Below are 14,079 nucleotides of genomic sequence, written 5' to 3' on the forward strand. Positions count from 1 at the left end.
ATAGATAATAATAATTCTATCTCGTCTATCCATGTGGTTTTCTTGGTAAAATACAGGAGTGGTTTAACATTGCCTTCTCCCACAGACTATGAAATTTATAGCTGCAAAGCTATAAAGGTTTATATTTTAACTAAGGAATAAATACCACAGTGGAAATCACAGGCACTGAAACAGCTCAAGACAATATTTGATTGGGTGCTGACTAACAGCACCATAACAGGGCCATAAAGTACATTTATTCATTCATAAATTTAGCCATAGATGGTTTGCTTATTTGCTTCCCATTAATTTTTCTTTTTTGTTCAGATCAGGCCTCAACATAATAATGTAACATTTGGGGGAAAAGATGCAACCTAGTATCCCAACACTGGAAGCTAAAATGGAGAAGATCTCCACAGCCACCATATATTTTCCTCTTGTGCTCAGGTAGGTTGGAACAAAGGATAGCCAAACACTGCAAAATACCAACATGCTGAAGGTGATGAATTTGGCTTCATTGAAACTGTCAGGTAACTTCCTGGCCACAAAAGCCACAGTGAAGCTGAAAATAGCCAGGGAGCCCATAAAACCCAGAACACAGCAAAACATGAGAGTCGAACCTTCATTACATTCCAGGACAATTTCTTCATTCATTGACTGCATGTCAGCATCTGGGAAAGGCGGAGAGATCGTTAGCCATACAGTACAAATAACTGCTTGAATGAGGGTGCAGGAAAGAACAATGGATATTACTAGTCTTTTCCCCATCCATTTCCTCATCTTGGATCCTGGTTTAGTAGCCATAAAGGCTAGAATCACAATGATGGTTTTGGCCAAAAGGCAAGAAACTGCCAATGAGAAGAGGATGGCAAAAGCAATTTGTCGAAGGAGGCATGACATCTTTTCTGGTCGGCCAATGAACAGGAAAGCACAGAGGAAGGAGAGAAGGAGGGAGATGAGGAGAGTATAGGTGAGGCTCCGGTTGTTGGCTTTGACGATGGGAGTGTCCTGGTTTTTAATGAAGACCCCAAGGATTAAAACTGTGATGAGAGAAAAGGAAAGGGCAGAAGTGGCCAAGATGGTTCCCAGAGGTTCTTTATAGGATAAGAAGGTTATCACTTTTGGAATGCATCCATCTTGGTTATTGTTTGTATAATGATCTTCTGCACACTGAAAACAGTCATCTGTGTCTGAAAAAGAATGTAATTTGCTATTTCACTGTATATTCTAGCATGCATTAATTAAACTAGAATATTAGAAAATAGGGATGTGCAAAAAATTTCGGGCACAGAACGATCTGTGCCCGAAATGAGCAATTTCGGGTGATTCGGGTCCAAACCAAATCACCCCCGATGTCCCCTGATATTTTGGGGGGGCTGAGCCGAATCACCTGAATTTTGGGCCCGAAAAATTCGGGTGATTCAGGATGACATCTCTTTGAATTCCCCGCCTTTTTGCATCCATTGATTTGAATGCAAAAAGGTCTCAAGTGATGTCAGCCTGAATTTTGGGTCCCAGGGGCAAAATAGTGGGGTGGGGTGGTAGTGCATAATGGCTGGAGGCTACCACCCCAATTTCAGAGTGATGGGGCAGAGGACTGATTTTTGGAGAATTGTTGAAGTTTACGTGTCTGTAAGGTTTTCCCCCATAGAGAAGCATTGAGGTGTCAGCAAATTGATAGCTTCACGCGGGGGTCAAAGGGGTGGCCTAGAGCTGTGTGGGGTTGATGGTAGTGCCAGGTAGGGTCAAGGAAGCTACCTTAATTTTTTCAAAGGATTTGGGCAGAGGGCTGATTTTTGGGGAATTGTTAAATTTTACGCGTCTTTAAGGTTTTTCCCCATAAAGAAGCATTGAGGTGTCAGCAGCCCCATAAGTTCACTTGGGGGGTGCTGGGTGGCCCAGAGTGAGTGGTGGTGTAGTGCACATAGGGTGCCAACCACCCCCATGGGTTTTTAACCCATGGGGTACAGGGTTCTCTTGTTTCTGAGGTATTGAGTGTGGATTCTATGATAGCAAATGAGATTTTCAATGAGACACCATGAATCCACTCTTATTTGCTATCATAGAATCCACACTCAGGACACCTCAGAAACAACAGAACCAAGTACCCCATGGGTTAGAAACCCATGGGGGTGGTTGGCACCCTATGTGCACTACACCACCACTCGCTCTGGGCCACCCCAGCACCCCCCAAGTGCACTTATGGGGCTGCTGAAAGCTCCATTATAACTTATTATGAGGAAAAACCTTAAAGACGCGTAAACTTCAACAATTAACCAAAAATCAGCCCTCTGCCCAAATCCTTTGAAAAAATTCAGGTAGCTTCCCTGCCCCTAACCGGCACTACCACCAACCCCACACCACTCTAGGCCACCCCTTTCCCCCGACGTGAAGCTATACACCCTTCATTATATCTAATGGGGGGAAACCTTAAAGACACGTAAACTTCAACAATTAACCAAAAATCACCCTTTTGCCCAATTCCTTTCAAATAATTCCGGTAGCTTCCTTGCCCACCCTAGGAACTACCACCCACCACACTCCTCTCTACGACACCCCTTTCCCCCCGACGTGAAGCTATACATTTGCTGACACCTCCATGCTTCTTTGTGGAGAAAAACCTTAAAGACGCGTAAACTTCAAAAATCACTTAAAAATCACCCCTTTGCCCAATTCCTTTCAAATAATTCAGGTAGCTTCCTTGCCCACCCTAGGAACTACCACCCACCACACTCCACTCTACAACACCCCTTTCCCCCCGACGTGAAGCTATACATTTGCTGCAATCCTCATTATTCTCTATGAGGAATTCAAAAATATTTTAACAATTCACCAATAATCAGAGGAGTGTCCAATTACCTTGGGATTTTTTGGGTGGTAGGCACCCCTATCTGTCTACCACTAGTAGACAGATAAAAACTAGTAGCTTCTCCAAGGTTGCAGGCAGGAGTCTCTCCAGCCCTATCTTCGAGAAGCCAGGGAGGGAACCTGGGTCTTTCTGCATGCGAAGCAGATGCTCTTCAACCGAGCTACTGCCGCATCCCCTTAGGACAACATCTTACAGTGCTCACATCCCATTCAAAATGCAAACCAGGGTGGACCCTGCTTAGCAAAGGGGACAATTCATGCTTGCTACCACAAGACCAGCTGTCTTCCATCTGCAGAGTGTCTGTAGTGTGAGAAGGTTTTGGCAAATTCATTCTTTTTGGCTGGTTCAGGCCATCCAAAATGTTTGGATGCCAGATCATTTGATAAAAAACCTCCACAATATTGAATTGTGATCAACATTTCAATTACCATGAGTTCCTACTCCATACCCACTGGTGTAATGTATGTAAGGAGGATCCTTGCTGGTCTTGTGGTAGCAGGCATGAATTCTCCAATTTGCTAAGCAGGATCCATCCTGGCTTGCATCTGAATGGGAGAGGTCCGTCTGCATTTGCCACCAGCTCATCTGGTGGCCACTCAGGGATGGGCCTTCTCTGCTGCTGCCCTGAGGCTTTGGAATGCACTCCCTGGTGAAATAAGAGCCTCCCCAACTCTGACAGCTTTTAAAAAGTCTTTAAAGATGCATCTGTTCACACAGGATTTTAATTAATATTGTTTTAATGGTTTTAATGCTGTTTTAATATATTCTTTAAAAAATTTTAAATTGTTGTAATGTTTCAAACTTTTTGTTTTTGTTTTAACTAATGTTTTACTTTCTGTTTTTATTTTGTTGTAAACCACCCAGAGACATAAGTTTTGGGCAGTATAAAAATATGTTAATAAATAAATAAATACATGTGAGTATTGTAAGCTATTCCCCTTAGGGGACAGAACCACTCTGGGAAGAGCACCTGCATGCTTTCATACAGAAGGTTCCATGTTCCCTCCTGGCATCTCCAGATAGGGCTGGGAGAGACTCCTGCCTGTAACCTTGGAGAAACTGCTTCCAATTCGTGTAGACAATATTGAGCTAGAAAGACCAATGGTCTGACTCAATAGAAGGCAGCTTTCTATGTTCCTATATTCAATAGCCAATATCCAGAGCAAGGAACTGCAAGTGGAATGAGTGTTTTGCACTAGCATCAGAGGATTGCTTAGTTTCACCAAAAACAAAAACCAACACACCAACAAACCAGAGATTGTGCAAGTGTGTTATTGCTAAAAATTTCCCACTGAAATAAATGGGGCATGCCATAGGTGTGCAACTCTTGCACACCTTCAAGCATGATTGTGCTAGCGCTAGTCTAGAACATAAGCTCCATTCTTAGCACAACTAGCCAGTGCAAGGATAAAGTCTTTTCACAAATGCTTTGTTGCTCTGGACACTTGAAGCAGTCACTGTTTCTCACCATTCCAGTTTGAAATCTTCCCTCCTGGACATGGGAGGCAAGCATAGCAGCAAAATGGCTTCCCTTCCAGCTTTGTCTTCCTGTAACCAGAACGGCAGTTGTTATTACAAAGAGATAGGGGTCGTGCCTGTCCAAAAATGAAAGAGAAGAAAATTTGTTTGCTTTACTTAATAATTTTATATCCTAGATACAACAGCAATCTAAACTGATGAAAAGGGGACAGAATCAAGCACATAAATACCAAGGGCAGACTGAGTATCCCCCTTTTCTCTGCTTCTTTCGTTGATGGAGAATGTGGAAGTGTGTGTTCATCCCTCTTATGGGAGACACCCACAAAAGCAACAAACCAGTTTCAGAGGCTGAGGGAGTACCATTCAGCAGGTGTGGAACAGCATTTATTCTAGCCTTGAATACAGCCATCTCTGATGGTGGAAATGGCAGTGCTAGCAAGCAACAGGTATTGGTGTTTTCCTAGTGCATTCTGGGAAAGAAAATGGCTTGCAGCCATGGGAAAGGGGAGCACTCTGGCCTCTGCTGTGATCCACAGAGATGGAAGTCTTTGCAAAGCAAAAACTAACCACTACCTTTTCAAGCCCCAAACCCAAAATAGACATACAGGTCGAGAATACTTTATCCGGACTGCTTGGGACCAGAGGTGTTCTGGCTTTTGGATTTTTCTGGATTTCAGAATATTTTCATAAATGAGATAACTTGGAACCCCTGAAGTTCCTTCCCTCCTTGCAACCCAGGCTTGGCTTTGGCAGAGGGTAGGTGGACTTTGGCAGAGGGTCTCAGCAACCCCTGAAGTTTCTTTGCGCCTTCCCGCCAAGCTTCTTCCCGCTTCCCCTCCTTCCCCTCACCCACGCTTTTCAATGGGATTGCACTCCTTCCCGCCTTCCCTCTTTCCCCTCTCTCAGACCGGTTTGAGAAGCATGTGAGTGGCAGTGCTTGAGAGGCAGTAAACAGAAGGCAGGTAACAAAAGGGGAGCTAACGAGCTGAGGAAGCAGCAACAGCGGGTTTAGGGGCCATAAGCTATCACTCCTGCAAACTGCACATCCCGCCCAATCCCGGCCCCAATGCTTCCCAGCCGATTACAGAGCCGCCGTAATGTTCTCTATGTGAGTTGCGGGCTTTTTGCTGCTTTGTTATACAGTACTGCATATACTCTGATAGCTGCTGAGTTGGGGCTGGGATTGGTTTGGGGGCTGAGGGGTTTTTTTTGTGTCTAAGAGGTTGAAGCTACAATCATCCCCCCCCCCCGGTGTGGTATCTGGATTTCAGAGCTTTCTGGATTTCGGGAGTCCGGATAAAGGATTTTAGACCTGTATATATTTTGGTGGGCCCCTACAAAAGCTTCTTCCCCCTCAGAAGGCCTCCAGGAAGGAAAACTTAACCAAAGTACTATAGAAGATAAAACTGTCAGAGAATTATAGCTATAAAATTGCAGGAGGGCACGGGGGTGGTGGTGTAGTATAAAAAGCTTTTAAAAAACCCACTCGTGAAATAAATACATTTTTGTGCCCTTTCAAAAGCTACAATCAATGAGATGCACTGACATAGCACTGGCATGTGGCACCAGCCACCATCTGCAGTAGCATGCAACTCCCCTTACTATTGGTAGCCCTGTTGCTGCTACTTCAGCCACCACCTGGGCAGCCTCTTCCGCTTCTCACGGCCTGCATTGCCTCTTTCTGCCTCTCTCTGCCCACTGTGTCACTCCACCACTCCACGTTCTACTAGCTTCCAGGAGGTGGGAAGGAGGAAAGCCCTGAACAGGAACTTCCTTCTTCCACCTGGCCTGGAACTGGCTACAAATGAAAGACACAGATGTGGCAGCTGGCTGGTGGTGGGGAGGGAAGAGGTGGCTCCCAGATGGTGGGCATATGTTCCTTGAACACGTCTGCCCAATTAGAGCTCCACCCCTGGATGTGAAACAGTGAGACACAAAGCAGGGCCCTTGATAGCCAAATCAGTAGGTGTTCTTCAGGTACCCAGATATGACAGACTGCACCCCTGTCAACTGTGCTCTGCTAGTAATGTCACATGGAGTGGAGCCCCAGTGATCAATGCAGTTTCTGTACCCTAAACCAATTTTTGAACACTAGGAAAATGATTAGATTCACCCTCACATGTGGTTGGGATCCCACCTGGTTAAATCTCTTTGGCCACACAATGGCGTCCTCAAGAAGGGTGAGCAGCTTGTCTGAGGGAGCCTCTGGATCTGTTCTTCCAACTTTGACTCTTACCAATGATTGGTTTTGCAAAATGATCCAGTTGAAAATATGAAATCCCACTTCTATTTCCCTATTTTGATCAAAGGAAATCTTTTCCCCAGCAGTGTTGTTAAATGAGACACTTCTCAGAAAGTGATGGAGCTAAATTTAAAAGGGGATTAAAGAGGATGTACAAGAAGATGTTCATATGTGACAGGGTGATAACCGTTCACATTTGAGTGTTATGGTTACTAGACACTTTGAAAGCTTTCAACAGATTTTTGTAGCAGACAGAGTATTAGTAGCATGGAAGTACCTAAATACAACCTCACAATTTTCTTTTACCAATTCCCATGCACAGTATCCTAATACATAAAACAACAACAGGCCTGGCCACAAAGATTGCAGCCCATTTTAGGTATAATATGGATAGACATAAACAAGATGGCTGTAAAGTTGAGGCCATGCCCAATGTGACATGACATGGAATAAAAGCATGATACATAATTATTTATTCATTTATTTATTTAGCATATTTAGCAAGGTCCCTTCCAACATTAGTGTTGGAAGGGACCTTGGAGGCCTTCTAGTTCAACCCCATACTCATAGCAGGAAATTGCTACGAGCATCCCTTACAGATGGCTATCCAGACTCTGTCTGGAGACCTCCAGTGAAGAAGAATCACATGGTGCATTGTGAGATATCTGGAGATGGGGATGCATCTTCCTGACCTCCAGAATGCTGCCCAGCTCATGGCAGCACTGGTCATGTGGGGACATGAGCCGTGCAGCTGAGGTCAAAATTGGGTAATCTGGAAGGTAGGTAGGTCCTATCCTTCCTTCCCACTGCCCATCTTCCCCAGCCCAGCAAAAGGTCATAGGAACAACCTTAGAGTGTTCTTCAAAACTGGGGGTCTGTTCCATCTACATATATTATTAGCTCTTATACATTAGTCTGATCATGATGTTACCTGCCATGAATGTTACCTTATGTTGATTCATATGGTTCCAACCCCCTCCATTCATTTTTGCTCTGTGACTGGGTTTGTACTGAGATGAATGCATGACATCCAAAGCATGTGCTATGGCGTAGACAGTATTGTAGATGCTATAGCTATGGCCAGTCATGTTCATTTCAAAAACAGTTCCAGGAAGGGTCTCCAGCTTCTCTTTCCCAGTGCATATTCCACCATTGATCTTGTCTACGTCAGAGCTGGGGAAGAAACATTCAAATGCCTGCTCCCAGAATTCCTGGATAAAGCCATCTTCTTTGACTAAGGTAGGATTTCTGGACTGAAGAAATCTCTCAAATCCAAACACAACTTTCGGGTGAAACCCGAAGGATAAAGCACCATGGAGGAAACCTATGTCCCATTCTCTTTGAAAAGGAAATGAAGTGAAATCAACCTGTGCAGTCATAAGCCACACTTTACCTAGTGTCTTCAGTGGTTTATTCTCAAACTCCGAGCCCCAGTTGAACATTCTCATTGTCACCATGGTGTGAATTTCTCCATGCACAATCACAACATTAGCAGTACTTTTCAAAACAATAGTGAGTATTTTATGCCCCTCCTCCAATATGTCAATGATTTCACTAAAAACAGTTTGTTTGGGGGATCTTTCTATGAAGTCAAAGCAGATTCCATTCTGGGAAAACATTGGAAGCACATTCTCTGTAAATTCCTCTGTATTATCCTCATCCTGAGTAATCACCCCAATCCATGTCCATGTGAAATGCAGCAGTAACTGGAGAATCCCCTTATACTGTTGGGCCCCATTTGGAAACATCCGGTGGAAGAAAACAGCTTCACTTTTGTTTTTCATCACTGGAGCAGAGCCATATATGAGCTAAAGTTTTAAAAAGACCAAGAAAGAGGAGAGGAGAAGATGCTGTTTTCCTGGTTGTGTGTCGCCGTGGCACGGTGCTGCATCGTGGCAACTCATGAGTAGCAAATTCCTCAATCTCCAGCAAATTCCAGCAAATTCCTCAATCTCTGAATTAAATATTCAGAGTCATTTCAATCTGCCCTACACCCCCCCACACCTTATATTAAAACTCTATGGCAATCAATCCCTAAATATCTGGGGGGCGGGATAACCACAAGAAGGAAATCACATCCTACCTCCATTACTAAGCCTGAGGAGTCAAAAGCTGGGCAGAGCTGTGGTGGGCAAGGGCAGCCAGCGCTGGGCACCCTGCCTCCCTCCTTCCTTCCTTCCTTGCTGCCTGCCTGTCAGCACTAGAGTTCTGGCTTCAGTGAGGCCTGCACGGAGGCCTCTCTGGAAGCCCTGCCCACCCGCCAAACAGATGACAGGTGGATACTGAAGGGGCTGCAGCTGCTGAGTGCTTATGAATGAGGATTCAAAGGTTTGTGTGTATGTTTTAATGTTATGATGGACAGCCTTGAAATATACTTTGCTACAAAAGAATGGCCGAATTAGGACCTAACGGGAAACTGGAGGCAGAGCAGCCAGAGGTTCCCAAACCTGTACATCTTATTGCGTGCTATGGATGTGCATGGAACAAGCTGGCCTGGTTCAGTTCGAATCCGGACCAAACAAATCCTGCATCTGGATTTTCTGCACCCTCCTCCCGCCAGCTTTCCAAATGCAACCCCTCAGCTGGTTCAGCCACTCTTTGGCTGGTTGTTGGCCTTCATTTGGCGGCATGGTGGCCATTTTGTAGGTCACGTGCCTGTGCACTTGGCCTCTGTGTGGCCCAGGCGACTGTTCTTCATGCAAAGGAGGAAGACTGGCAGCCAGTTTACCCACCGCTCTGCAGTATTGCAGACTGCAGAAAGGAGGCTGGTGCTTATGTTTGCATGTGGACAGGTAAGTGCAGGGATCAGGAGGAGGGATGGAACCGAGGGTCCATTGTATCCTCAGTTCTGCATTACATGTGAACACATCCAATGTACACCATTGATATGCACTGATATACACCATATGCAGTAGGGATGTCAGAAGTGGTGTACGCATTGGCAGTTTGAGTCAAAGGCAGCTTTCATCTGTAAGGCCACTGAGATTGGTACAGATCATTAATTGATCCCTGTCATCTTTCTAGTGTTGTGTTGTACTTGGGGCCAAACAGAATAGAGACAAATATACTGTATATGTGTTGTAGTATGCACTATGATTCATCAGAGGGAATTACTGGACAAAACCCTCAAAAGAGGAGGGGGGTGCAAATTTAAAACTCTACTTTAAAGTGGGGGAAAGATTTGAAAGCCCCAGTTCTTGACAGTGGAGCTGGGTGGCTGTTTTGTACCAGGTGCTCCTGCGCCCAGCCACAGCTTGCCGGGGAACTTCAAGGGAAGGGGGAAGGGGACCTCTGCCGCCATGTGGCCCCCAGCCTCTAGAGCCCCAGGAAGGCACTGTGTGAGTGTGCAGGGCATTCCTGGGGTCCTCCTCCCCTCTCCCCCCAAGTGTAACAGCTGTCGCTGCAAGCAGCCACAGCTGACACACAATCAAGCCAATGAGCACTCGCTCTATTAACCTCATTTAAGGGAAGGGGTTTCTAGGCAGGCTAGCTGTCCTGGAACCACCAGGCTCACCTGCAAGCCCGGTGGTTCTGATAATCACTAGAAACTGGACTGGGCTCCCTTAGCCTGGTTTCTAGTGATCGTGGGAATAGCCTTGCTGTGTTTTAAGACTTGTTGCTTTTTGCATATCTTCCTGATGTCCCACAAAAGAGATGCTTGCATTTAGCTAAGAGAGGCCCTCACAAGATTGCAGGTGCCACATGAGACACAAGGCCTGTTCACACGATCATTTGCAGCTGGGCTGGTGGACAGGGGAACTCCTACCCTAGCTGCAATACACAAGCAGACCCTCTGTTTGGGTCAAGAAACCCAGAAAACACACAGAGGTTGTGACCAGTACAGGGTCAGGGAGGGCAGGTATGGGGAAGGCAGGGTTGAACTTACCTTCTCCCCACATGATCAAGCCTTCATCCAAGCCATGTGACTCCTGTGCTCACACAACAGGTACTGTTGCAAGCCGTGTGACATTCTGGAGGCCAGGGAAATGTGTCCTGGCCTCCAGATATACCACAATGCATGCACAATGCATGCATGTCAGCCTCACCATCGAGTCAGACATTTTTTTAAAATCTGGAGCTGCAAGAATATTTGCCCATGCATTAATATGGCCTCTAGGATTTGGAGGCCATATTTATATGAAGAACAGCAAATATAATGTGCTCCATGCACACATCTTACTTGTGGCATCTTGTATCCGCACAGGATCGTTGCCATGTGGAGACAGACATTTGAGTTAGGTCCCCCAATGACTGCCACTGGATTATTCTTGACACCACACTTGAAGTTAGGGATGAATCTGCCGTGTCGGAAGAGAAGTTCCATTGAGGCCAAGTAGATCCAGCTTGCAGTGAAATGGCTATTATAGAGGTGAAAGCCGAGGGTGACATTTGGTAAAATTTGGGGATTGTCATTGATCTCCTTTGCAGCAAATTCCAAGGCCAAGATGTGCTGGTAGTTCTGAGTCAGGAACCTGCAATCAGCATTACATGTGGCATCACTACATTACTCACAGGTTACATTCCAATTAAATATATTTTTCATAAATTATAGACTTGAAGGACGGCTCATGCTCCATTTGTCCACCCCACTGCTAGATGCAGAAAATCCAGAGGGATAACATTCCCAATAGAGCTGTCAAGCAAGGGAGGTGTTCCAGTCTCAACTGTCCTGATCAAAATGAAAATTTCTCCTATTGACTATTCCAAACCAAATGGGCTCACAGCATAGAAATCAACACAATGGAGACACCAGCAAAAAGCATGGGGGTATGCTGTATTGCACTGAACAGGGACATCGCTTTTCCTTTTAAAATATAAAATGGTTCTTTGCAAATCGAATCCTGCCTCCAGGGCAGCAATGAACAAGCATTTGCGTTCTTCTGTGTGACAGCCCTTTTTATATCATATCCCCCTTCATTGTTCTCCAGGCTAAGCATACTATTTTCTTTCAAACTTTCCTCATAGTGTTTGTTCACCTTCATTACCCTCCTTTAACTCATTCCACACTGAGAGACCTAAAAGGCCAAGTTGAAGACAGATCATCCTGGAGAGAATCTCTCTATTGACACTGACTTGACGGCACTTAATCCATCCATCCATCCATCCATCCATCCATCAGCTCATTCCAATTTGTCAAAATCCTTCTCAACATTGTAGTAGTGTTCAGACTGCCCAGAACCTTCTGGATGGGCTCTGACTGATATATTGCTGCCATTACCTTGAAAGGCTTTCTGGTGAACATCACTACAACATGCAACATCAAGGACTGAACACAGTACTCTAGATGTAATCTGATTTGTATTGACTAATGTGGACTTAATACTCCTTTGAGTACAGTTTCCAAAACCAGTTGTTAATCCTTCTGATGGTATTATCAGTTAGGCTGCATACTTGTGACCAGTATACTCACCAAAGCATCATGGGGAAATTTAACAAGTATTTGGTTAAAATCAAGGTAAACTATCCTCCTAGTGGCGGACATCCAGAGGAATGACACAATTGAAGAATAAGCACATTTGCATTTGCACTGGTGCCCAGTTAGCTTATTACTACAAATGACAGTCAAAAAACTTAAAATGCATATTAAAAGAGATGCAAAAACCTAGCATTTGATAAAAGGTATGTCTGAAATCTCTAAGCACTCCATAGTCCCTCCCCACGACCCCAATATAAGATACAGGAGTGCCCTCCGCAAATCGGAAGTAGGTTCAATCTGCTGCACTGTTCCCTCTAACAGGGATTCCCAGACGTTGTTGACTACAACTCCCAGAATCCCTAGCTGCAGTGGCTTTTGCTTGGGGAATATGGGAGTTGTAATCAACAACATCTGGGAATCCCTGTTTTAGGGAGCAGTGGTCCCCTGATGTCTCCAGGTGGGGTTGGGAAAGGCTGTCTGAAACCTTTGAGAGCTACTGCCTGTCAATGTTGACAATATTGAACTACTCAATGGTAAGAAAGTTTCCTATGTTCCTCTAGACAGAGGATACAAATAAATGAAAAATTGCCATATTATCTATCTATCTATCTATCTATCTATCAGATTTGTATACCACCACAAATTTTCATCTCTAGGCAGTTTACATAAAACAAGTACACAAACACACAAACACACACACGCGCGCGCGTGCGTAACTATAATAGGGCAAGGGGAGACAGTTGTCTGGGGGCCCACTGCCTTGGGGGGGCCCCAGAGGCAAGTCACACGACTGACTCCCTCAGCCTTCAGTTGTATTTATCCTCCAAAACTGATGTGAGTGTTAAGACCTGGAGCTACCAAAACAGCATGTCTTTTTCTAGTACCATTAAATGACTTGCATCGTCCACAATTTACAAAACCTTTTAAAAAATAATTTAGGATGTTATTCTATTGTGGCACATAGGTTTACCATGCTTTTTGTTAACATTATTCAGCCTTATTTAAGATTGCTTTACTTCATGAGCGGGGGCATTTTAAAATCTTGTCTCTGGACCCACTACAACCTTGCTACGCTCCTGCACACTCACATGCTTAAAACAATTTAAAACCAAAGTCAAATTAAAAAGCTTGGGTGATGAGACTAGTCTTTAGGGACTTCTTAAATGTTGACAGAAGAGGAGGCTCTTATTTTAGCAGGGAGCACATTCCAAAGTCTCAGGGCAGCAACAGAGAAGGCCCATCCCTGTATAGCCACCAGACGAGCCAGTGGCAACTGCAGTCGAACATCTCCAGATGATCTCAGTGGGCGATGTGGCTCATGGCAAAGAAGACATTCTCTTAAATATCCTGGGCCTAAGCTGTTACAAGAAGATCATTCTAAAACTGTGGTTGATAGCCCCAAGAAGTCTCCTTGGGATTTTGGACATTCACCTGATCTAAACACTGGTAATCATCGTTATCATCATCATCATCATCATCATCATCATCATCATCATCATCATCACATCGTGATGATATGATCCTGATGGCAGGGAGAATATTTGATATATGATATGTTATCAAAAGAAAGAAAGCACAAATTCTTTGTAGGTCTATGAGAGCATTTCAAAACTAAAATCCTTACATGTGCTCAGCAGAGAGTTCCGGAGATGGATACTTTTTGAAAGTTATTTCATTTGAAAAGATGTAGATCTGAGAAATAATGCCACCGATGATATGGTCTCCTGGATGATAATACTTGTGAAGAATAGGAAGAGGATCACTGAGGGGGCATTTCCCAATAGAAATCATGCACACCATCTGAGACAGCAGCAACACCAATACCAACAGCCCCAAACTACCATAGTGAGGAAGAATCATTGTAGACAATAACAATGATTCCTGTTCCTTTCTTGTCATTTGAGTGTTCCTTACTGCCTGTCTTGGATGCCAGTCACTAAACTGAATCAACTAAGACCATCTGGACAAAGAATGAATGATCAGACTGATGGAGCCTTGTGTGTCTATAGCCCTGACTCTGAATGACACCAGGAATATTAATAGCATCCTTCAGCCTTGGTTCATAGGTTTGAAAGTGGCCTCTTGAACTCCTTG

The 14,079-nt window shown here is 44.6% G+C and overlaps 1 protein-coding gene across 1 annotated transcript; it reads right to left on the bottom strand.

The window, feature by feature from the left end:
* Positions 1-270: 270 nt before the first annotated feature.
* On the bottom strand, positions 271-13,800 carry LOC128329756 (vomeronasal type-2 receptor 26-like). The gene is made up of 6 exons (XM_053261380.1): positions 13,610-13,800; positions 10,750-10,927; positions 7,517-8,377; positions 6,465-6,692; positions 4,317-4,443; positions 271-1,169 (listed from the first exon to the last, which is right to left on the bottom strand). The coding sequence occupies exons 1-6, from the start codon at positions 13,783-13,785 to the stop codon at positions 271-273; spliced, it is 2,469 nt and encodes an 822-aa protein (XP_053117355.1). The 5' UTR covers positions 13,786-13,800.
* Positions 13,801-14,079: the final 279 nt, after the last annotated feature.

The sequence above is a fragment of the Hemicordylus capensis genome, chromosome 6 (genome assembly GCF_027244095.1).
Source record: "Hemicordylus capensis ecotype Gifberg chromosome 6, rHemCap1.1.pri, whole genome shotgun sequence".
NCBI classification, from domain to species: domain Eukaryota; kingdom Metazoa; phylum Chordata; class Lepidosauria; order Squamata; family Cordylidae; genus Hemicordylus; species Hemicordylus capensis.